This window comes from Fusarium falciforme, chromosome 7 (genome assembly GCF_026873545.1).
Source record: "Fusarium falciforme chromosome 7, complete sequence".
Lineage (NCBI taxonomy): Eukaryota > Fungi > Ascomycota > Sordariomycetes > Hypocreales > Nectriaceae > Fusarium > Fusarium falciforme.
Window position 1 is genome coordinate 3482727 of NC_070550.1, and position 24156 is coordinate 3506882.

General features: G+C 49.1%; 6 protein-coding genes and 2 pseudogenes across 8 annotated transcripts, besides 2 other annotated features; 7 read left to right on the forward strand and 1 right to left on the reverse strand.

Moving 5' to 3' along the window:
• Positions 1 to 428: 428 nt before the first annotated feature.
• NCS54_00974400 (HEME-HALOPEROXIDASE domain-containing protein) lies at positions 429 to 1268 on the forward strand (the record flags this gene model as incomplete). The annotated part of the gene is made up of 4 exons (XM_053155080.1): positions 429 to 513; positions 563 to 769; positions 819 to 1115; positions 1162 to 1268. The coding sequence occupies 4 exons, from the start codon at positions 429 to 431 to the stop codon at positions 1266 to 1268; spliced, it is 696 nt and encodes a 231-aa protein (XP_053011055.1).
• A 725-nt stretch (positions 1269 to 1993) lies between these two features.
• NCS54_00974500 lies at positions 1994 to 3983 on the forward strand (annotated as a pseudogene). Its single transcript has 6 exons — positions 1994 to 2045; positions 2096 to 2331; positions 2386 to 2751; positions 2800 to 3220; positions 3267 to 3601; positions 3651 to 3983.
• Positions 1994 to 3983: a sequence feature.
• Positions 3984 to 4848: 865 nt separating this feature from the next.
• On the forward strand, positions 4849 to 5269 carry NCS54_00974600 (annotated as a pseudogene). The gene is made up of 2 exons: positions 4849 to 5024; positions 5071 to 5269.
• Positions 4849 to 5269: a sequence feature.
• A 1727-nt stretch (positions 5270 to 6996) lies between these two features.
• NCS54_00974700 (Hypothetical protein) lies at positions 6997 to 7824 on the forward strand (the record flags this gene model as incomplete). The annotated part of the gene is made up of 1 exon (XM_053155081.1): positions 6997 to 7824. One exon carries the CDS (start codon positions 6997 to 6999, stop codon positions 7822 to 7824), a length of 828 nt encoding a protein of 275 aa, XP_053011056.1.
• A 1918-nt stretch (positions 7825 to 9742) lies between these two features.
• On the forward strand, positions 9743 to 10537 carry NCS54_00974800 (Hypothetical protein; the record flags this gene model as incomplete). Its single annotated transcript, XM_053155082.1, has 1 exon — positions 9743 to 10537. One exon carries the CDS (start codon positions 9743 to 9745, stop codon positions 10535 to 10537), a length of 795 nt encoding a protein of 264 aa, XP_053011057.1.
• A 3894-nt stretch (positions 10538 to 14431) lies between these two features.
• NCS54_00974900 (Hypothetical protein) lies at positions 14432 to 16276 on the forward strand (the record flags this gene model as incomplete). Its single annotated transcript, XM_053155083.1, has 1 exon — positions 14432 to 16276. One exon carries the CDS (start codon positions 14432 to 14434, stop codon positions 16274 to 16276), a length of 1845 nt encoding a protein of 614 aa, XP_053011058.1.
• A 2039-nt stretch (positions 16277 to 18315) lies between these two features.
• Positions 18316 to 18990, reverse strand: NCS54_00975000 (Hypothetical protein; the record flags this gene model as incomplete). Its single annotated transcript, XM_053155084.1, has 1 exon — positions 18316 to 18990. The coding sequence occupies one exon, from the start codon at positions 18988 to 18990 to the stop codon at positions 18316 to 18318; it is 675 nt and encodes a 224-aa protein (XP_053011059.1).
• Positions 18991 to 23748: 4758 nt separating this feature from the next.
• On the forward strand, positions 23749 to 24140 carry NCS54_00975100 (Hypothetical protein; the record flags this gene model as incomplete). Its single annotated transcript, XM_053155085.1, has 2 exons — positions 23749 to 23754; positions 23820 to 24140. The coding sequence occupies 2 exons, from the start codon at positions 23749 to 23751 to the stop codon at positions 24138 to 24140; spliced, it is 327 nt and encodes a 108-aa protein (XP_053011060.1).
• Between the last annotated feature and the right edge of the window lie 16 nt (positions 24141 to 24156).

Consider the following 24156-nt stretch of genomic DNA (forward strand, 5'->3'; position numbering starts at 1 on the left):
CGTACAAAAGTCCGGCAGAGTCGCACTCATCATGCCTGGCTCTTGTCAGCATTAGAAAGTCGTAATCACCTGCCTCATCATTTGTCCGAGGCCCCTGGGCTACCCCTGTATCCGTGTCGGCAACGGCCGGTCGAGTCTCTTAGGAGCAATAATCTCCGACGATCTACGGCTCGGCCGACTTTTCTGGAACTCGTCCGTGTGCCTCGGCATTTCACGCTAAAAAAAACCATATTTTGTGGGAGAATATGTGAGTTCATGGTACGGACGTTCGCCTTATGCGGAAGTTGTAACGGTTTTGCTATTATTAGGCAATAAGGAGTTTGTCATGCCGAGGCTTGTGTGTCGTGAGAAATAGATAAAGTCAGTCCACAGTCCCTAGTGCTGAATGAATGCGTTCGTCACAGTCTATGTTCTTCAGCCAAGTCATCATGTTGTATCACGTCCCACTTCTCTTGTCAGCTGCTGCTGCTGTGAGCGCCAGCAATGAGTGGAAGGCCCCCGGCCCTTATGACCGTACGTGTCCACCTCTAAGAGATGGAGATGTCTACTAACACCGAAACAGGTAGAAGCCCTTGCCCTATGGTCAACGCGGTGGCAAACCATGGATATCTTCCTCACGACGGATTGAACATCTCTTTGGCCGACTTGATTGTCGCCTTCACCGATGCCGTCAACCTGGACCCTGCTGCAACTACACTGGTGGGACAGAAGGCACTGACCACCGGAGACAACGTCACTTTTGACTTGGACAACCTGAACAAGCATGGCGGTGAGTGGAATGCGATATTGTCCATCAATTGCGACGCTGATCATACCAGTCATCGAGCACGACGGCAGCCTGAGCCGCAACGACATTTTCTTTGGCGATAACCACAGCTTCAACCAGACCATATGGGACTCTGTGGCATCTCACTTCACTGAGTCCACCATCTCCATTCAAACAGCCGCGACTGCCAGGAAGCAGCGTCTTCAAGCCGCCGCCGCAGCCAACCCTGAGTTTACTCTCACCGCCGATGGCACCCAGTTCAGCTTCATCGAGACTGCCCTCTACTTGTCCATTTTCGGGGACATCAAGGAGGGAAATGCCGTCACTGATTGGGTCAAGGTGTTGTTCGGTAAGTCATATAATTCCTCTGTGAAGCACCCACTAACATGACTTAGAACAAGAGCGTTTGCCTTTTGAGGAAGGGTTCAAGAGGTCGGAGGAGCCCGTCACTGCGGCTGGTATTTTGGGTCTGGTCAGCAAGATTGTTGCTGCAAGCTCATAGAATAGTAATGCTTGATGTTTGTTCATCGCTGCTATCAGCGTTGACTATTTTCCACGAATCATAAGAGTCATGTGTATGCAATTTGGCGAAATTACGTGATAATACCCGCTGTCTGCGTGCACAACGGGAGAATCTGAACAAATAAATATCGATAGCCCTAAAAGACGTGATTGTATTATATTAGAAATTCTTCGATTAATTATGAGATGACGTTGCAACATTTAGTAGTGGTGAGCCCCGTGAGAAATTTCGACTAATTCCATCCACCTTAGGCAAGAGAGATATTCCTCACGATCCTTTGAGTCTCTCATCTCTAGGGTAGCAGCGCCTATTCAATGACGAATCTCCATTCCATCAATCCAAGGTAACAATAATGCATATTCATGATCTCGTGACCAAATCTCTATTCGATCAGCACTTATGCATCGACGCGAACCAGTCGGAGGCCAAACGGAGGCTAGAAACCCCGCAATCGATGCCTAGGAAACGGTGAGATAGAAATTGTGCACGCTATTAACCATGACCCCCACGGATCGCCAAGTCTCAGCTGTCTCATTGCATCGTCTCAGCTGTCTCATTGCATCGGTTGAATTGCGGGGTCGGCTCGGGACGAGAAAAGGCCGCAAGATCATAGATTGATAACGAAGTCTGCATCCTGAAACCTCCACACCCACTTTGATCTTATCTTTGCCCTATAGTCAGTCTGTGTCAATCGTTCGTCTAGGCACTTCACGATGGTCTTTACACCACCGCCATGGGTTCCGGAGTTACCCATACGTATTTATTCCTATGCCCTCATTGCAAGCACTTTACTAACCAAAAGCCAGACCCGCCAGACTCCATCTCCGTCGCCGAGTTCATGAGCACGGAAGAGTATGGACGCTGCGCCATTGCAAAGTCACGAAACCCGTATACTTGTGGGCTTACCGGTAAAACACGCGATGCCTCTGAAGTAATCGCGCGTGAAGATTACCTCGCTCGAGGCATCGGTCAAGCACTCAAGTTCGATCCTCAACGCGGGTCGGAATGGGACAAAGTAGTTGGCGTGTATTCATTCAATACGGTCGGTGCAATTATCTCAAAATCGATGTATTGTCTCACTGACGTTTTCCTTCAGATTGACTATATCCCTCTCACCCACTCGATCCATCGGCTCAATGGTGTGGTCAGCCTCTCCAGTGCTGCATTGTCCTCCTCAGAGCTTGAAGATCAACTCCGATTATCAAAAGCCAAAGCCATCTTTACTTGCCAGCCCTTATTAGAGGCGGCTCTCAAGGCAACGGCTTCTGTCGGGATCCCAAACGACCACGTCTTCCTTCTTCCAATGCCGGACTTGGAGACGAACTCACCTTTTCGGACAGTCGAAGACCTAATTGAGGAGGGTAGAAAACTACCGGAGCTACTATCTGTGAATTGGGCTCAAGGACAGGGTGCTCGACAAGCTGCGTATCTGTGCTATTCCAGTGGCACTTCTGGCCTCCCAGTAAGTTAACTCCCACGCCGTCGCTGAAATAGCGCTGACAGGGACTAGAAACCAGTCATGATCTCGCATTACAACATCATTGCCGGTGTTCTTCAAACTCACACCTTTGACTCTGTTTCACGCAAGGCCTTCGGCGTTGAGAATCAAGCCATGCTTGGCTTGTTGCCTTTCAGCCATGTGTTTGGCCTCATGCTCATTACCCACTTAGGCACATTTCGCGGCGACGAGATCATTGTACTACCACGGTACACGTTCTTGACATTCCTGAAGGCAGTAAGCCAGTACAGGATTCGTCAGCTGAGCATCGTGCCGCCGATTGTCATCGAAATGCTAAGCAAGCAGGATGTATGTCGACAGTATGACCTGGAAAGTGTCGAGTTTCTATACACCGGCGCAGCACCACTTGGAAAAGAGACAGTTGACGACTTGTTGAGGATCTATCCCAAATGGCGGCTCGGTCAAGGATTCGGTGAGAAGAACGGCCCCAAACGCGATGCACCACTAATCATCACAAGGTATGACCGAGACTGCCACTGTCTTCATCCAGTCTAGTGAGCATGATACTTTTGTGGGATCGACTGGCTCATTAGTCCCAGGCGCCAAAGCCAGGATCGTCGATGTCGACGGCAATGAAATCACCGACTATGAAACTCCCGGGGAACTCCTGATCCAAAGCCACTCTGTTTCCTTGGGCTACTTCAATAATCCAAAGGCAACCTCAGAAACGTTTTTCACCGACAAAGATGGCCGCTGGATTCGGACTGGCGATGAGGTGCTCATACGAAAGGCACCTTCTGGGAACGAGCACTTTGTTGTTGTCGATAGAGTCAAGGAGCTCATCAAAGTCAAAGTACGGAAGCCCCAGCTCAAAAATTTTGCTGCCTCTAACTTGACGATAGGGTCATCAAGTTGCACCTGCAGAGCTGGAAGCACACCTCCTCACCCACCCTCACGTCGACGACTGTGCAGTCATTCAAGTCCCCGATCCACGAGCTGGAGAGGCCCCCAAGGCTTACGTTGTCAAGTCATCTGGTGCAAAGCAGAAGTCTGAAGATAATGTCACAAAAGACATCCATAGACATGTCGAGGAGCACAAAGCCAGGTACAAGTGGCTTAAGGGAGGAGTCGAGTTCATCGACGCCATTCCAAAGAGCCCAACTGGGAAGATTTTGAGGAGAAAGCTGAGGGAGAAGGAGAAACAAGAACGAGTTGCTAAGGGGGCAAAGTTGTAAGACCTTCACACGTATATATTTCTTGTTCAAGCAAACCCGTTTTAGTGTATGGTTGGTGTTTGTAAACTCTTGCATTTTAGACCAACAGCTGGCTCAACTTCTTTACTATAGCCAAAATCGCGAGGCGTGATATACATCTCAATCCATTATAAGCCATTTATAGTCATTCGTAAGAGAGATATCAACCCTTAAGGCTCAGAACCGAGCAGTTGGAATCGTGTTTCTGATAGCGACATGCAAAGGCTCTGATGGCTCTACCATTTCAAAGCCTTAGTTCAGACCCAGTACGAACACTCTCACAGGCTGTAGACCAACCAATTACACTGTGGCTAGAAGCCTGCATGGTGATGACTCTCTAATTATGGTGGTCCTCTTCGGCCTGTAGGCTGCTCCTCAAATAGCCACGAATGAGACGCCACGCCTTCAGCATTACGCACACCACAAACTCAAGACATAGCTGCACCGTCCTGACATTAACAGATTACTTAGTAGCCTTAAACGATTTTCAATTTTTCTGGTGCATGAAGAAAGGGTGCGTTGTATCTGCTCAGCTGATGTGTCTGAAAACACCAAAAAATGATCTCAAGCTGGAACAATTCAACTGGCAAAAAAAGAGGTTTGCCGTCAGCAAGACTCGAACTTGCGTTTTCAGTGTCTCTGTAGACCACAAACTGATGTACTAACCCCTATACGATGACGGCTTGTCTTTGTTTGTTGAATGAGTAGAGTGCAAAGGGAGGCTATACCCAGGGGGTTAGGTAGTTGATGTACGCAACCCCTCTCTGGAGTGTTGAACTTGCGGCAAATACCCTTCATCTTAGTATCGTTCTTTTATTAATGCCCCTTGCTTTAACTATTCAACTAGGCTTGGGATTTGCTTGGGCCAAAGCGGCTTTTTACTGCGCAAGACGAGGATGGCGATATGTATGATGCTGCACACCTAGCTCAACTAATTGCAGCCCTGGGACCGCCTCCCTTGGAATTTCTACGACGTAACCCCGAGAGAGCAGCTGATTTCTGGAATGAGAATGGTATATTTCGGTATTTAATAACTGGTCTTTGAGTCGAGCTGATTGGATATATTTAGGGGTATGGCTGGGCCTGGCACCTATTCCCCCGGGTCGGACGTTGGAGGAGCTCGAAACACAACTCAAAGATCCCTCACGTTTCATTGCACTTCTTCAGAGGGTATTGACGTGGGTTCCCGAGGAGAGACCAACGGCGAAGGAATTGCTTCAAGATCTGTGGCTAAGAGAGTAAAAGTACAAAACACCGCTCAAATATAATTGTTCTCTAAGCCTCGCAACTTGAGCCACATATTGCTTTCAACTTCAGCTCAAGGCCACAAGACCTCATCACAGGATACCGTCATTCATTTTTTGGGTAATCCACTGGATCCAACGCTACGGCCTTCATCTAGACAAAAATCTCCACCGCCGGATATCAACAAGCGGGTCCCCTTCCAAGGACCACAGGTGAGATGGCCGAGTTGGTTATGGCGTCAGGTTAAGGTCACCTTAACAACCTAAGATTCCTGATGGAGCAATCCTCCTGGGTTCGAGTCCCAGTCTCATCATTTCTTTTTGGCTTTAATCACGATTCCGCGGCCTCATGTCACCCAAAGTGACTTGGGGATGACGAGAGGTTTCAGGCCGCTTAAACTTTTGCCAATGCTGTAAAGTCAGCATCCTTTAATGACCTACCCTAGATTTCGCTCCTTGCTTTGTTGCGTCACAACTTTTTTCTTACTCTCTACTTCGATAGATTAAATGCACGTGTCTGTTTGAGGGTGATACAAGTGTTATCTTCTCAACTTATCTCCTGGTTGGATGAATCATCTATACCTTCCTGTCTTGAGGCTGGGGTTGAGGAACCAGGTTGTAGAAATGAGCCCCAAGTTCAGAGTATCTGTCCATGTCTCACTTCCCTGTATTGAGAACAAACACTTGATAAGGCTCAGATTAATTGACCGTTCTCGGCCTCTTAAACTCTCCGACGGCCATTGCGATTCAAACCTTTGCGTCGGCGGCGTCCATCGGAATCTTCGAGGTGATGCTACTTTTGGATCGACTCATTCCAGGATCAAGCGATAGCATTTCCTCTGGCCTAGGCACTGATCATATGCCCGTACTCTATGTTAAGAATTGACAGCCCCTTATTATCCCGCACTAGGATAAACGGGTTGATTGGGTTACCCGGGATCTGGCTTATGCTTTCGCTGTTCTACGAATAAATCCCCCATCGGAACATCTCGGCTGGTTGCCGATATGCAGAACGCCAACCCACTGAACGGTTCCAATCACATCATGTGTTTGAGCCCTGTGCTGACAGGATTGAAATTGGGCATCCATAGTTGAAAATCCCTTTCGGGGGCATCCAACTTTCACGTCGCAACGAGTCCTCATCTCAAAACCATCCAAACTTACTGGATGAGGTGTGAATTACCCGCCATGGACGACAAGGAACTTGTAGCGGCGCGCGAGTATCCTGGATGCTTCACCGATAATGAGGTTCCCCTTTAAGGAAAGATGTGATGTTCTGATTCATTTAGGATATTTGGTGAATTGAACTATTGTGCATCACGTTCGACCTTATTCACGAACAAAGCACTTGGCTGGCTTTGAAATGAGTGACCATGGGTTGTTAGGCGCCACGTCATTGTTCCTTTGTTCGGCCGTGTGCAAAAGCTGCACGCTCACGAACCCACATCTTGTCACACTTTTCTCAAGTTGATCAATTCTAATCCAAAAGTAAGAGGAATGTTCGAATGGTGAGTGGTTGAATACTACATCACTGAACATACGAACGATCACTGTTAATCGATGAGAGTAGCCGCGCTGCCAACCAATCTCTGACAACCTTCTCATCTATAAAAGGCCAGATTCTTGACACCATGTTAACTTTTCCACACATCACTCTACATTTGGAAGAACCAACCATCAGTCGTTTTTTGATCTGTTGTTGCCGCACCTACCTTTTTTTCTTAAACCAAGATTGTTAACACTCAACCATCATGGCAACCCACAACGGCGAGTTCGTTTTCGATCGAGCACAAAACACGGATGTGTTTGAGCAAGACTTCGACCGAGAGTTATCCCTTAGGTGGCAGTTTGTACAAGCGCAAGCAGGCAAGCACCTCCCCATGGTCCTGCTCCCGCAACGGGGCCGCCCGCCAAAGCATCCGAAGCAAGCACATGACGATGAGCTGACTGAGACTATCTATATGATCAAAGATGAGCTCAAGTACTTGAACGAGACTGAGAAGCTCGACTTGAGCTGCCGTGCCCCCTGTCAGCTGGGACTCGCTGAAAGGCTTGGGAAAAGATGGGCGTTCTTGCACATCGGTACCTTTGCCCCCTATCCTCCCAACTTCAGCTTTCATCATCAAGTAGCACCTGGCGCCGTCCTCGGTCCTAAGGCCCAGCAGGATCATGTATCAATTGCAGCTAGTGAGCTTCAGGAGCTGACAAGGTTGATTACTGAAGATCGCTACAAGTGGTTCCTTGAGTGCGAAAAGAAGACTCGCGACGGGATTAAGCTCGCCGAGACGCGCATCAGGGAGCTTGAGGTGGGCATGACCCGCCAGCACAACGCCGTTTCAAAGGAGTTTGAGCTCTGGGCTGAAAACATTGGGGACAATGTCTTTGTGATCAATGACCCCTTTCAGAAGATCCCAGATGTCAACACTGACTGCGGCTGGCATGCCTGGTTCAGACTTGAGAAACAGCTGTTGGAGGCTGAGCGACTGCTAGAGATTGAGCGACGCGCCCAGCACTGGGTATTTTGTGACATTCTAGCGGCCATGACCAACGGGCTCGTTGAGAAGGGTGAGATGCATTAAGAGGGTTTAGTATTGGTGATTGTTGATTGACAAGGAGAACTAGACACTGGGTCACGGAGTTCTTCCACATGAATCCAGAATGGAGGTGACGTAGAGAATAAAACATTCTTTCAAAAATTACACATTTGTTTATATTCTTTTGGTCCAGTGAAATGATGTTGCCGTCCACTGTCAATGATTGTGGTCCTCACACCAGAAGCTGTGGTAAGACCTTGCCCTGCACAGCCCTCGAGTAATGGGCCGACCCGTCAGTGAGACTGATGACTCGTGTTGGGTTAAAACTGCAGTGATAGGTGAAATAGGAAACTGTCGACAGCCAACTGTGGCAAAAGTGAAAGATACCTTTCAACAGGTACCGCAGCTTAGCTGCCTATATCCTTTGCCATAGAAACCGTGTTTGGGTGAGCTAGACCCTTGCATCTCAACTCGGTGGGGCCCGATGATTGTCCAGGATATGGTTGGACGCAAGTCTTGGCGCAGAAACATCAGCGAATGGGATCCGTGTGCGTTTATATTTCAGCGTCCCAGCTTGGGTTAAAATTGCAGTGAAATTACTCTCCACTCTACGGTCGTACACTGACCGCCACTCCGACCTACAGCGGAGTACATGTTGCAAATCAAGACACCATTAGAAACAGATATTGGCGCAGAAACATCAGTGTGCGGGATTCACCTATAGTATCTCAGCTAGTGTTACAAATACAGTGAAAACGAAGGATGGAATGACTGAGACCACACACTGTCAGCTGGCTGCCAGGCAGCCTAGAGGCGAAGGACGACATCAACCATAGCATGTAGAAAGTTTACGCGTTACACCCTACGCACTAACTCGATTGCCACAATTCCTGGGTATTTGAAGATGGAGTAAGGGGGAATAGCGCCCTGTGAGATCAGCATCTGCACACCCTACTGTGTGCTCAATTTGTAACGCGTGAGACACATACTGGCCCTTTCCTGGGCACGCCTCCTTCTGGAAAGGCGATTCAGATGACGGCAATGAATCTGTATAAGATTATTGATGGGAAAATTATTGAGGAACACGGCTTGCCTGATATGTTTGGGTTGATGGTGCAGATCGGAGCGATCGAAATTCCTCTACCATGAATAATCGAGATTTAGCTAACACAAAATGGAATCTTCTGAACGGCATCTGTCAGATACGAGGTTGGTGAAAGCAGAAATGGAGGCTCTTATAATGAGAAAATGAGGGGCATATACCATCCATCTACAGCTCATCCTGTGTCCAGCATCACAGAATCTCTACTCCAGAGTGTAAATACCCGTCAGTGGGATTGTGTCAACCTCAGCGAAACTGCCCTTCCTTATCTCCGTCCAATTTTGAACTTGATTATGCTTCTAAAAGAAGTCATCAGCCACAATAACAAAGAAGACGGCTCTCGACACATTCCGGCATTAAGACTCGTTATCTCCGTCCAAGCTTGTGCTTGGGTCTCGGTCCTTCGGGGGTTTAGAGGAACCCGACCCTAACATCAACTCCAAAAAGGACGGCATCACAAGTTCCACGACAACAAACGTACACTCGGTGATCAGGAAACCCTCGAGGAAACGTACAAGAACCCGATGGCTCGATGATTAGTCTGTAGCGAAACTTGATGTTCTACAACTCTGGGGATGGCTCTTCATGCTGGCAAATTGTTCCAAGCAATTGCCATTTCATCAGGCCATGACAGACCTAGAGCGGACTTAACGCGGACTTTGGGAAGGCCCTTGGGGGTCTCGAGGTGGACTTGCTCCAAATGGTTTCAGTATAAATGTCAGATAAACCAGATCCCTTGTGCTCATTCATCTTCTCACTACACCCAAGTTGAGTACTGTTCAATATTTGGGTTCGATTCTCCGTTTTCCCCCTCATAACCATTCTCTCATACCACTTGAAAACTCCGGATTATCCTTCACAATGGTATCAGTCTCCAAGTACCTATCCAAACTGCAAAACAAGTCAATCCTCATCGTCGGCGGTACATCCGGCATTGGTTTCGCCGTCGCCGAGGCTTGTCTTGAATACGGTGCTAAAGTTGTAATCGCCGGCCGAAGCCAGTCCAAGCTTGAAGATGCTCTCGGCCGCCTTGTATCGACATACCCAGAAGCCAAGGATAGTGTCCGCGGACATGTTGTTGATCTGAAAAACGACATCGAGGCCAGTGTCACCAAGCTTTTCGAATTTGCGACGGTGGGCGGTCAGGAAAAGCTTGATCACATTGTGAGCACTGCCGGTGAAGGAACAGTTAGTATTACGTTGGAAAACGCGACCGAGGGAAACGTAATTGATGCCGGCAAGATGAGGATCGCCGGGACATTGTTGCTTTGCAAGATAGCACAAGGCTACATGAACAAGGCTCACACCTCATCCATCACGTTTACCGGCGGCGTAGCCTACTACCGGCCCATGGAAGGGCACAGCGTAACAGCAGCTACCGCAGGGGGCATGGGCACCATGGCCCTGGGGCTTGCTGTGGATCTGAAGCCCATCAGAGTGAACATGATGTCTCCCGGAGCGATACGGACAGAGCTATTGCAGAATATGGTCCGAAGCGCATGGGGTGCGGAGGGCGAGGATATCTTTGCGAAGAAGACGTTGCTTGATCGGATTGGTAGCCCGGAGGATGTTGCTGAAATGTTTTTGGGGATTATGAAGAGCGATTACATCACTGGGCAGGTTGTCCATGTTGAGGGTGGTTACCTGTTGAAGTGAAAGGGCAGGCGATTGGACCCCGGCACGATCTTGGAAGGTAGTTATATTATATGTATTGTGACATATATCATTCACTAAGGCATTGGGCATAGTGGCTTGATTATGTGTAAAACCGTGTTTCTCTGGCTGGGTTGCCTTGATCTGCCCTTTGGATATGCTATGAGGTAAAATTGCTTTAGTCTATCATTCACTCATAAGTAACTCTGTCCTAAGATCTGATGGTATGGAATATGTTTTGGCTATCAAGTTTCCGATTCCGTCATTGAGAGCTTATTCTTTAGCTTGATAGAGTATACCAGCTTCAAGGTACTTCTTACTCGAAACGCCATCTTCGTCCTCGATAATCGGACGAAAGTGACGTTTTTAATACCTATAAAGCTGACTTGTCTTGCTATCGTTGGTTGTTGGTATTAATGACGTCTCCAATAGGAGTCGTAGATCTTACTACCTCCTATGCTAAACCTTAGATCTTAGTCCCTAGGAAGCCTAACGATGCCTAATTCTACTATCAACAATATCATCAAGATATAGCAGTAGCCAGGTACAGTCAGTCCCGTACTACCGAATCGAAACACAGCGTGCTACAGCAGATTTGTCTGCCATCGAGTCATGGAACTTGATGAGTAGTTCCGCGTCTCTGAACCTGAGCTATGAACTTGTAGCCGCTGTTTTTGACGCGAGGAATGTGTCCAATGCCCAAAAATCCTTTTGTTTGAGGCTCAGTCTAAGTGGGCTTGCGGCGCGGACTCAAGAGTCCGTAATTAGGCTGAAGGGACCGGAGTGGACTGATCTCAAAAGATTTCCCTAGCCAATTACAGGACATAACTCCTCAGCCTGGTTTCCAACAATAAAGCCTCACTCGCATTGACTTGGCGGTGAAATCAGGGTCCAGGGGCCTTGACGTGGACATGCATTTAAACATTTTACTGACCAATCACAACACATAGATGCTCAGCCTGATTCTCAACAACAAAGCAATAAACTTGGCCATTAAGAGGCGTGACAGCTCGCTAAATCCATAAATAAGCCCGACGAGCCCGCCAAGATGCTCTAGAACGCTTCAGCTAACTTATTCGGAAACCTAACGGTGATAAGGCTGTGAGTCGAAGGATTCTCACCTCGGTTATGTATCGTTGGAGTCGCTGCCTGCTCGCTTTATCCATTATTGGTTAGTTGAGGATGGTGGCTTGGAGGAAGCTGAAAAGTGCATCGGGACTAATTTCTCTTTCGGGTTTAAACATACTTGGCATGTCAACGTTTGATGCGTTGGTGCGGCTCATGAGAAATAAGGCTGGCAATATAATGTTTTGCCAGTACTCCTCAAGCGATTCTATCCTTCTCCCTAACCTCACATCATCTTTGTCTATTATTCTTGCCCTCCTGCAATGCAGCCCCAGGCCAAACATCGCGGCGTTGCGTGGAAGCCAGGCTCTTGGAAACATACCCCCTGGCTTGCATTTGCCAGCATACTCGGTTTCGCAGTATGCTGCGTAGGACTGGCCGCCATCCTCTTCAAGTCCGACGGAGAAGACATCACAGCCTGGCCCTATCCATCTCGAACGATCCCCGTGTCCGTCCTCCTCTCGCTTGCAGTCAGCCTCGCCAACCTTTGCCTCGCTGTTGCACTTCACACTGGCTACGAGATCTCATGGTGGAATCAAGCTCTAAAAGGGGCTGAGCTCCGGAAACTTCAGTTCGATTTGGATGTCCAGCGCCGCATCTCTGCCATCTTTTGGCCGAACCCCTACTTCGATAAATTCGCCATTGCTGCCATTGTTTCGCTTGCAGTCAGCATCCTCGATGGACCACTGATCCAGAGAGCCTCTTCTGCTACGATGAAGGAATTCGGGCCCTCATCTATTCCTGCCAAGGTCGACGTCTCAAATGCCTCGTTCCCATCCGACTTTAGCTCCGTTGGCCTTATAACCACCGGACCTCAGATCCTCACGCCGCTCTTTAGCAACATCAGCCGTGCTTATTCCAACCGAGACGACATTGTATACCCATCGACGGGTGCAAGACGAACTCTACATGCGCGTTTACCTTGCCAGCCCCTGGCTTCGACGTGAGCTGCATCGAAATCCTTCGGCCCTACAACTTTTCCAAACTCGCTTCTGCTGGTTCTGGCAATGAAGTCAGCAACCCCTCCCGTTCTGGTATCAATAACCAGATCACCCTTTTCAATGTCTCAGTCAGGTTGGGGGAAGACAGCGACACGATAAATACAACTGTCATGTACAAGCCAGAGGCGTCAAAAGACGGAAATGTGACCCATCGAGAATGTGTGCTGCGTCTAGCTACAGTCGCATATCCCATCACCGTCAGGGATGGTGTTGTTTCGTTGAAGAGCTGGCAATTGAACCAGAATGAGACTCTCGAACTTGCACAACCTTCATCCGGCCGCCAGGACTCTCTCTACCAGACTGGAAGTTCCGACAATTTGCAGACCATGCTCGGAGGTTTCTTCTATATCTTGAATTCCCTCTACACTTCATACGCCGTGCTCCGTCAAGGGGGGAACACGAACGTACCTTATATCCTCAATGCGACTGGACAAGCAGCCAGCAACTACCTAAACTCGGATAGATCGACCTACACCAACTGGACCATGACGTGGGAGGATCCCACCGCCGACATTGTCAACACGGCCCGTGAGCTGATGCTTCGCAGCGCCATCGCCTACTCGGACTTCAACCGCACGGCTGTGATGCCGCAGGAGCTCACGGTACAGAGGACGGAGGTATTGAGTGCCTACAAGAGCGACTACATATACTTGGCAATCACTCTGGCCTGCATGGTTCTACAAGCACTAATCATTGCTTTTCTGCTGCTTGGGTGGCGTCATCTCGGTCGAGAAGTATCGCTAGACGCGTTCGAAGTCGCGAGAGCCCTCGGAGCACCCTTGCTCCAGGGCGGCAGCTCGAATAGCCACATTCACAAGGCGCTGTCGCCGTTACGCAACCACAGGCTCCGTTATGGCGAGATCAAATCTGCGGCAGGCCAGGTTCAGGCGGATATAAATGATGTAACCCAGCAGAAATATGGATATTTCAGCTCGCAGGAAGGGATGCAGTTGATCGGGTCAGAGGGTGGATATGAGTTGCAGTCCCAGGGCGGAGAGAGACCCAAGTTAGCTCTTGGCCTGGAAGAGCACGTCGGAGATTTGAGGCCTGATGCCTTGTACTAATGAGCTAAGGCATCGTGCATGGTGGGATCAGTCGAGCTATGTCTTTTCCTGTTGTTGCTGATGGCCTCTTTTGAAGACGTCATTGAGGAAGGGGAACAATGGTGCGAACACTCGAACTGCGGAAAAGCTAGATAGACTAGATGCTGGTGATGGAGTTAGGGCCCCTCTAAGTCCGGAATAGATCATTGCCTTTATCCGGTTAGTTACATTAATATCATTCATGCGATCATCCAGTCGAATGTGCTCCCAACCGTACCTAATTATACTTGGCCGAGCGATGTGGGATGTGGAATGTGGGATGCGGGATATTGTCATCCGCCGCTCGAGTCGAACCTAACCAACGAGGACCAAGGCCTTGCTCAGGGTTTAAAACTTTGGCAATGCACCCTATGGTAATTACCAGGGTGACGTAGTACTACGAGAGACTGAGGAGTCAATCCTTGTATGGTCAAGATCAAGTATCGAGAACGACTTGCGCGGACAGATGACGCCAGCAAACGCGTCTAAAAGCATGTCAATACTCGATCCTCGGTCTTTTTATATACGCAGTAGAAGATTTAACTCCGAAAGTTCCGTGTCAGGGGAAGGGAGGAGCAGTATATATGCTGCGACCAGCAGCCAGTTCTGTGAGTCCTGCCAAAGTCTGTTCTTACATGCTCATTTACAAGGCAACATCTACCACGTCCTCGAGTTACAAAACTCACAACATGCGCCTTTTCACTGCTTTTCTGGGCCTCACTGCTCTGGCCCAAGCCTCCCAGGACAAGCCAAAGTCGTACGAATACATTGTCGTAGGATCTGGGCCTGGTGGCGGTCCTCTTGCCGCCAACCTCGCACGCAGCGGTCATTCTGTCCTTCTCATCGATGCTGGCGACGACCAATTTGGCAATGAGAATTCTCACATGGTGTACAACAATACGCCCGCCATCAACGACCCCCTCACCAGGTGGGACTTTTTTGTTTCCCGCGACACACCCGAGATCGACGCTGGGTACGAATTCACAACCTGGCGACAGACTAACGGCGAATTTTACGTGGGCTTGGATCCCCCTCGAGGTGCAAAGCGTCTGGGCGTCTACTACCCTCGCGCTGGAACCATTGGTGGTTGCGCCATGCACAATGCCGCCTCTCTTGCACTGCCCGCTGATGCAGATTGGAGAGATATTGTTGCTATTACTGGCGATGCAGACTGGTCTGTCGAAAATATGCGGAAGCACTTCATCCGTCTTGAACGATGCAACTATATCCAAAATGGAAGCGACCCATCTCACGGATTCACTGGGTATCTCGACACTTCTCAAGCACATCACGACTGGGCCCTCAACCGATCGGACCTCACAACTCTTGCTTCCTACTTTTCCAACTCCCTTGGAGGGCTTGAGACGGGAAAGCCACTGTACGAGCTGCTTGGTCGAGATATAAATGCCAACGATCCCAACAGAGATGAGTTTGTGGGTGTCATTACACCACATACTCATTCCAGAAACGGCGTGCGGTCTAGCCCACTGAACTACATCCGTGACACCCTGGCAGATGCTAGGCGATATCCCCTCACCGTTCAGACACACACCCTCGTTACCAAAGTCCTCTTCTCGGACGCGAATTCCAAGAACAAGGAGCCAAAGGCCATTGGCGTCGAGTATCTTCAAGGCCAGAGTCTCTACGCAGCCGACCCACGCCAAAAGCCACAGTCCAAGGGCGTAAAAGGTCAAGTCTTTGCTACTCGGGAAGTCATCATCGCTGGAGGTGTCTTTAACTCACCTCAAATCCTCAAGCTGAGCGGTATTGGGCCGTCAGCCGAGTTGAAAAAGTTTGGCATCCCCGTCGTGAAGCATCTTCCGGGCGTTGGCACCAACATCAAAGACAACTACGAGGCCGTTCTGTATGGAACCTTTGCCAAACCCGTTACTGGCTTTTTTGACTTCTTCTACAAAACAGCCCTGGCACTTCGCGGCCGTGATCTCCAATTCTACTGTGGAAGCATGAACTTTATCGGCTTCTGGCCTGGCATGCCAGGTTGGAACAAGAACGAATTCGAGTGTGGCCTGATGCAGCTTCACCCACGCAACGTCAACGGCACCGTCAAGCTTCGATCCGCAAACCCCAGAGACGTTCCTGAAGTCCACCTCGGTTTCTTCCAAGAAGGAAATGACTTTGATTTGGAGTCAATGGTTGAGGGTATAAACTTTGTCAGACCCTTGTTCAACAACCTGACCGACAACACCTTTACTGAACTTCGACCTTGCGCTGCTGGCATCGAATGTACTAATGATTGGCAAAAGAATTACCTCCGCAGTCAGGCTCACTCTCATCATGCCGTTGGAAGCTGCGCGATTGGAGCAGACGACGATCCCATGGCTGTTTTGGACTCCAAGTTCCGAGTCAGGGGTGTTCGCAATCTGCGAGTTGTGGATGGATCTACTTTCCCTGTTCAGCCTGGTGCTGTGCCGGCGCTGTCTACGTTTATCATAGGGGAGAAGGCTTTCCAGGATATCATTACTAGTGTTCAGGTATTGGAAGGTTTTCAACTCGAAGGCAAACAAGTTGTTTAATCTGTTGGTCGCTAGCAGGAAGCACACCCTCTTGGCCAAGCGGGGATGTGAGGCTGCTATATTTCAGGAAGGTTCTCTTGTTGACCCAGTTTGACCGCTGATGCTATTTTTAATGAGTATATCTCCCTGCTCATTGAGTGTTTAGTCTTGTTCTCAAGCCGGTATGAAAACACCCATTCTTTGCCACCGCTGGCCCACTAACAATACAGTAGAGTATTGTTTAAATAATTCATGTTTGCATTCATGTTTCTATTTCCACCTAATCGTGTGCATGTTCCAGGACTCACTCAACTTTGCCATCGTCACCCTCACTCTTTCTTTGAAGGCCCCCCATGGCACTCCTTGATCATCATCGAGGCTCAACCAAAGCCAAGACGCAAAGCATTTCTCACCATGTCTAGACTTTACCCGCCGCCCGACGTACGGCATAGGTACACCGATCCCTTCCACTTCATGGCGGATACGACCATCAACAATGAGATTCGTGGCACGGATGAGAAACAAACTTTGATCGTATATGAGATGTGAAGCATCTACACAATTCACCGCCTCCAGTCCGTTGCTTTCTTCATCGACGCAAACAGCGAAGAGAGCTTGCCCAAGGTTCGACACGCCGATGGAGGATACGATGACGGGTTTGTCAGAGACGCGAGCAACTGGTTAGGACCGTGGACTTAATGCGAATCGAAGATTGAGGTCCCCGATTTCGGCGACTTGAGATCCATTACCCGGTTCCAACACACCCTGGAGGGACAAGAAAAGCCCTCGGTCTTGGCCTGGCACCACCACTGGAGCCTCGGCTCCGAGCCCTTGTTCACACGCATCTCGGTCCAAAACGGATTCAACAAAATGAAAACAACTACATTAAGTGGTCAAATATCGGAGCTCCGCTTCCTAAAAGGGGGATTGTGCTTGAGTGGCTGGATGCCTGCAGGTGGCAAGAGAAGAGAAGCAGAGGGGAGTCAGCTACGCAGGACCAAGAGCAGTTTTCGAGGCATGGCACGGCAGGCGTGCTTTCATGCCGCTCTGGGATGACGACTGGCCTTTTTTGATTTGTCAGTGCTCTCGAGGGTATGCTTATGACAGCGACGATGAATATGGTCCACGCGTACCACTTCGCAGTTGTAGTTGGAAATCACCGACTTGAACTAGTGAGGTTAAACTCAGATGTGGGGCCGGCGTTGTCGGTTGATCAGATGTTTCCCGGAGAAAGGATGGCATGGCAGTTTCTCTGGTGCCAGAATCGAGGCGGATGAGTTGCGTGTCTTTGAGGGATATTCTACGCATCGAATCAAGGCAACAACAATGTTTTCTGGACAGGTCTGCAAATAGCTCAAGTCAATTCATCCGGCTTTGAGAGAGTGTGCTTCCACGCGGAATAGACAGGCAGCAATATTGTCACAGTTATTGTTGCCCTGGTGACTATGAAATGGGTAACAAACCTGAGCTGAGCCACAAAGCCAGGCAACCACGGAGAGTGTGGGGGTCAAGGTTAACGAGACAAAGAAAACATAACAATTTATGGAGTGGCCGCCGATATTAACTGAGTTACAGGCAACAGTTCAAGATACCATGTCGCCTCTGCCACCTACCTACTGAAATGCATTCATGCGAACCCAGACATCTTGTATCTTGACAAAGGACAACTTATTAGCGTCTAATACAAGACTTTGCACCGTTGACAGTACAAAGATAATAGAAGAATGAACTAGTATGATAGATAGCCCTCCCAAGTCAAAGTCAGCCGTCTTTGAAAACTAAAGCCGAGTCTGCCTAAGCACATGTCCTCGGGCGCTCCAGAGTGGCGGTGAACGGGGCTTGAAACCTAGCGACCACAATGGTTGAGAAATCAGCGCTTGAGAGAATAACTTTGCTAGTAATAGCTCATGGTGTCACATCCAGACTCTACACTGTAGAAGAATGAAATCAATCTTTTGACTAGGTAATATTCTTGCTAGCCTCTAAAACAGATGTAAAAGCAGTGCTGCTGGCAAAAGCGATCGTAGACATAAACACCCCGACTCCCCTCTTCACTCTTCTTAAACAGCTCGCAGCTTCGCCAGGACCCGATACTCGACGTAATCCTCTCCGTCAATCGTTATGACTGAACCCTGTGATGCCAGCTTTCCGAGCAGCGGGCCATGTGATTTCCGCTGATACACCACGTCTCCGTTGTACGCCGCATCCTCCCTCGGTCTTATCTGCAGGGCAACCTGATCAGGCCAGGTCTGCGTGTCTTGAGCCATCTTGTCGTGCGCCTCGCCGCCTATACTGGGCGTGGGCGTAGGCGTGGTCCTCTTCCATTTGATCTGCAAATCAGCGCGCTCCTGCGCATCCTCTGCACGGGAAATCTCAATATCAGCGCGATCCTTGATGCGCTGCAAAAGTCCAGGAACTCGTCTCTTGGCGGGAATGGAACGTGGTCTCTTGGAGAGGGGGTCTCTGCTGAGTGAGGAAGAATCTTTGTCAGACTTTGTTCCGCCGCTGCCGCGGGTACGCCGCCGGAGCTTGGGATTGCCGTTGATGATGGGCTGCTTGGCAAGCGCGGAATCCGCGGGACCATGAGTGGGAGATTCTTCTTGGGACTTGGGCAGCACGACGATGACGGGTGATGAGGCGTCGGTGCTATCGCTTGGGTCTGGCGTGGATGCTTCTTGACTGGTTTTTGCCAGCGAGGTGTCTATACGACACTTGCGAGATCTCGTCAGACGCATTTTGCGAGTGTGATTAATGACTAGAGTCAAGTTGATCTGGATGAGAGTCAGTAAAGATCATGCAAGTTGCATCCTCAAAGCAGCGTCTGATGCGTGATCAATTGCCTCTGCCATGTGTGTGATGATGACAAGACGGTCGGAAGCCCGGCATATGATGAAAAGCATCAGAAGAGATTGCTATCATGCCTGAGGCAGCGTCAAACAAAACAGACAAAGTGTTTGCAATGCGCAGTCGCTGCCTTGAGAGGGGAACATTTGGCTTCATCAACGCGTCGTCACTCAAACGTTCATGTCCCAGCAACGAACGACAGAACGCATCAGGGGACGAGTCAAGGGGGAAGACAACACATACATACCGACAGAGAAGAAGACTCACTGATACTCTAGGAGAAAGAAGAGGCGACTGCGTCTACGGCAGACAAAAGGGCAAGGAAAGATAACGTCAGTCAAAAACTTCAAGCCTCAATTTCTTGACTTTGAGCTGCCTTTGGGGAGGGAAGCACAAGAAAGACCCAAGGCAAGCCCCAGGTGCTGCCAAAAAGTGGATCATAATTATTCCGTAGATGCCCGCGGCGAGACGAGACGATATTAGCCGGCTCTCGGCGGACGGATGCAACCAAGGAAAAAAAGAGTCGTATATTGCGCGTTAGTCATTATATCACATAAGCTGTAATTTACTGTCCTTGTCTATTGTGTAGACTATTCTATTGAGAGAGATCAAGAACGTATTCTCAATCACAGGCGCTGTACACACACTCACACTCAACCTTGGCCCAGAAAACAAACCACCTTCTCAACTAGGACTTCCACATGACTAGCCCCAAGATTGACGGTGAATGATGTGATGTGACAATTCAGCTCAGAGAGTAGACATGCCACGCCCCGAAAGAGGGGCCAGCGCAGCCCCTGCAAGGTAGGTCTGCCAAGCGTCAAAGCGAAAGGACGAGAACCAGCCACGATGCTCGTATTTGCTGACCAGTTCCGAGCAGTGCGACCGGCGAATACTCTCGGTGCTCTCTGCTACAAATAATCTCACCTTGACGCCTTTCATCTTGCGAAATGGAACATCCCAACTCTCCCTTGGTTATTGTCTCGGCTTCTTCGCCATGCTCTCTCACTAGTCTGCTTTAGCGAAACTTGGCTTGAGAACCCGGCCGCCAAATCTCTTGTCTAATCTCTCTCAGCTTCACTACGGGAATGCTTTGATACGCCTTGCGCCCCCTCCTGCAATCAGCCGTGCGCCACTGCAGGTCATTGAGACGCGGTCACAGGTATTACAGCGTCGTCATTTGTGATTTCTCAGATTCCGGAAATTACTATATATCTCTCCAGAAGACTGATTCCCCGCTCAACCGTGGAGGAATAGCATCCAGACTCACTGTTGGAGATCTTATCAGCTCGGCTGAATGGGGTATCGCCAGCCATGAAGCCTCGGAACAGCCGGCTGGGCTCGGAGTAGTCAAGTTTAACCTTGCAAGGATTGACCGCGCGCTCACTTTGATGACTCTGAATAAATATTGAGCAATCACCTCTTGCCACGGGTTCGTCAGAAGCCAAGTAATCACTAACCAGTAATCAGCTGCATCTTCAGTTAGAGACACCATCGCCCCAGGCACCGACGCAGTTCACGACTTTTGGTGAGTGACGCGCAGGTACATAGAGAGCTGTATTGAAGAGGCAGCGGGTTCCCCAACTCCATCTACCAATGGTTTGTTTGGTAACTGCAACAAAGGGCAGCATACGCAAAGTTCGTGGTTTACTCCGCACGTTTACAAGAGTTGGGCACCTCAGAAATGCCGCCTTTATTATTGACATCAATGACGTCTCCAAGAGGAGTCACAAGGCACAATAATGCCGCCTTTATCTACAGGTCGGCCACTTGCTTAATTCCTTGCGAAGGTTACTCAACAGCGTCGAATGCGCTGGCTCTTAGAACCTTTTACCAGAAGTGACAACAAGCATCAAACTGGTATCAGCCTACAATTCACCTTTGTGGCCACTTCCCTTACCCCTCAACAGTTAAGCTCGACTGCCTTCCCATCAGCAAAGCTTTTTTCTTCAGGAGGCATTTCTCCCCGTTTCAGCACTTATCTTCCACCAGCATTGTAAGGTCCGCTATAGCAGTGTGACAATACACCCTCTCAACCATACCTTATAACTTCACAATAAAGACAATATTTCTCAAACCAAGCAATGGCTTGGGCTTTGTTTCCGAGTCATGTTACCCCAGATGTCGACGTAATAGGTGGATCCCAATGCAGCCGTTTGTAAAGTTATGGTGGCAATATGAGTGGTGTGTTTTTCCGATACTAACCGCCCAACACCTTTGCTTCCATAGTCTTGCCGAGGATTCTCTCTTCTTTGTGTATCACATATCAATCCGCGTCGACTAAAAGTTGAGGTCAAGGTTCTCCAACGCAACCGATCCAGTATAAAATAGTGCGTTTTGTGAACGTAAGGACCACTTCAAGCCTAATGCAGGTGATGATATCATAGAATCCGTCGCTCCCTTCTTAACTAGGCAATCAACCAGGAGTCATCAAGCGCCATCGGCTAATCGAAAAGATATGAGATGGCCAGTGTCCACCATCTATCACTTGGCTCAGTTATCCCACAAGAAGGCCCAGACTGGCTAGTTGTCACGAAGGGTTGGAAACGATGAGACCCACGTTTCCGCGCTTCCGCCCTGCACGACCATTCAACATGAAGGCAAATGGGGGTCTTACTGTTACCGGCAGGACTGATGGTGGCTTTTGATAGGAAAAGCCGAGACATAAGGGCAGAGCTAGAACGACGAGTCTATACATAACTACACCCTCCGTAGCACTGTGTTCTGCTTCCCTTGCTCTAGGTAACTTCATACTGACTTGGCCCTCAGCTTTCGTCCGCCACTGCTTAACTGCGTCATCAACCTCAAGCATTCCTAATGTCAAAACTCTTATATTACCTCTTTCGCTTCCCTTGTGATCTATACCTCTAGGGCAGGTCAGTCTTTGCTCGAAATCCACTACAGATGTTCCCCTCGTCATCTATCTAATTAACAACCCAGTTTCGTCCTGAGAGTGCTGGTTGATCCCTCTCTTGAACTTCTCTTGCTCGTTCTTCTAATTCTTCCCTTGTGCGCAGTCGGAAATCACCCTCGTTGTACCGATTAGTTTCGAGCCATATATGGATAATCTGAATGTTCCGGAAAGGTTCCATGATCTCTAGAGCTTCATCCAAGTCAGTCCAAATCCCCATCTCTTCAACAATGATGTTTTTAAAATGGTCAAGCTGCCGGCCATAATCTTCTCTTAGCTCGTCGGCGTGGTCTGAGGCAGCGAAATGAAGCCAAAGAATGTCAATCTCAGGATGCAAAGCCAGACTTGACCATACCAAATCAGGATGTTGTTGGCGAACATATCGGGAGCGGACCGTATTATTAATTTCGTCGTGAACCGCACCGACGCCCTGCTCTGGTTCACATATCGGCCTTCTCACTCAAGTTTAGGACATCTTGTTGTAGAAATGTCAACAATCTGCATGACACGCGAAGGTAATATCACCATGTGGCACGACAACGGGCGATCTGAATAACCCGGGGCTCCCGGTCTGTTTGTGCCAATGACAAGCGAACCCCCAGAGCTCCGTGCCCTAAACCTTGGCAATCAGCAAGCGATAAAGAGTGCTCCCTGTCATCCCACCTTCATTTTGGTTCATGGAGACGGTTTATGATGATAAAAGGCTATCAGATGGCTTTGACAAAATGTCGCAGAAATGCATGCATGACGTAGAGACAGCATGAAGTGCGAGATTTAGTTGCTCAAACCAAGTGCGTGACCTTTAGGGTTATTTAGGGTCAATGCGGCACATCCAATGGGAGAAATTGCCTTTTACACGTCTTGGAACTGGCATCAAATCGGGCTCGGACCGAGGAGGTTCATGGCCTTGAGCCAGGCAGCGATCCCAAAAATGGCTCGCGCGGACACCTCAGCCAAAGCTTAGCTCGAGCTCAGCCCACCCCAGCCTGGACTCAGAACTTCTCAGCCTGAGCTTGGCACTAACTCAGCTTAAACCGGCAAGGGCTTAGGTAACTGTAGGAATAGGAATAGATTTCCATATGCTTGAGTGTTGTCTCGGAGTACGTATTCCAGCATTCACTCAGCCATCTATAAGACATTTAACATTTGCTTTGATTCTATTAATCCGCTAGCAGTGAAATGGTATCTCATTTTATAGAACGGAAGAGCTTCAGTCTTGCCTCTTTGCAGATCCGCCTACACTAACAAAAGGCAGCTCGCCAAGTCCGTGAGTCGGGACGTTGGCAGACCTCCCGACAGTCGTTCATCTGGGGAGGTAATCAAGGTGCTGTAAGTCCATCGTGCCAAGGTATCTTTCGGCTCTGGTCCTACTGATTGTCAAGGGCCTAGGACTATCCTCCTTGCTGCCAAGGGACTCAGTCCTTGTCACAATCAATTTGACAAACGGATGGATGTCAGCCTTGAGTTAGTGGACATTTGACACGTAATCATGTCGTCCAAAGTAAAAAGATGTGAAACGATGCCTCTCGTCAAATCATCGGCAGACAAATGATAGGTCGATCCTTCTCATTGCGGTATCACGAGTCAAGTCGGCTTGTACAACCACAGAATGTGGGCAGGAGCACATGATCATCATCAAAACATCACACATTTTCCTGTGAGACAGCGTCTTTACTTATTCTCTGCTCATTTATCAAGTCTCATTATTCGTGGAGAACCCTTCTTGCGGTCAAGGTGCATGATTGTGCGTTGAATCTATCACCGTGAGTAACGGACAAATTCGAGCATATATTCTCGCTGACACCGCAGCCTCTTCATCTTCAACTCTCGCAGGTCCATGCTATCCTCCTCTGCCCAAAGGACGATCAACCACTGCTACGGCACTGCACCTCCCACCTTCAGACGCGACGAATCGACAACATGTGCACCACAACAATCACAAGATTCTACTGCATCGTATGCAGCTATCTCGTCTCATTCGAACAAGACGAAGAAGAGTGCGAATATGTCAACAGCAAAACTCCACAGGAGTGCAAACTGGCCATCAAAATCAAGCAAAAGAGCGTCGACCCACAGCAATGTCACAAATGCGAAGCAAAACTACACAAGAAAAAGCAACCCGTGAAGTGAGCTCGAGGCTGGTCAG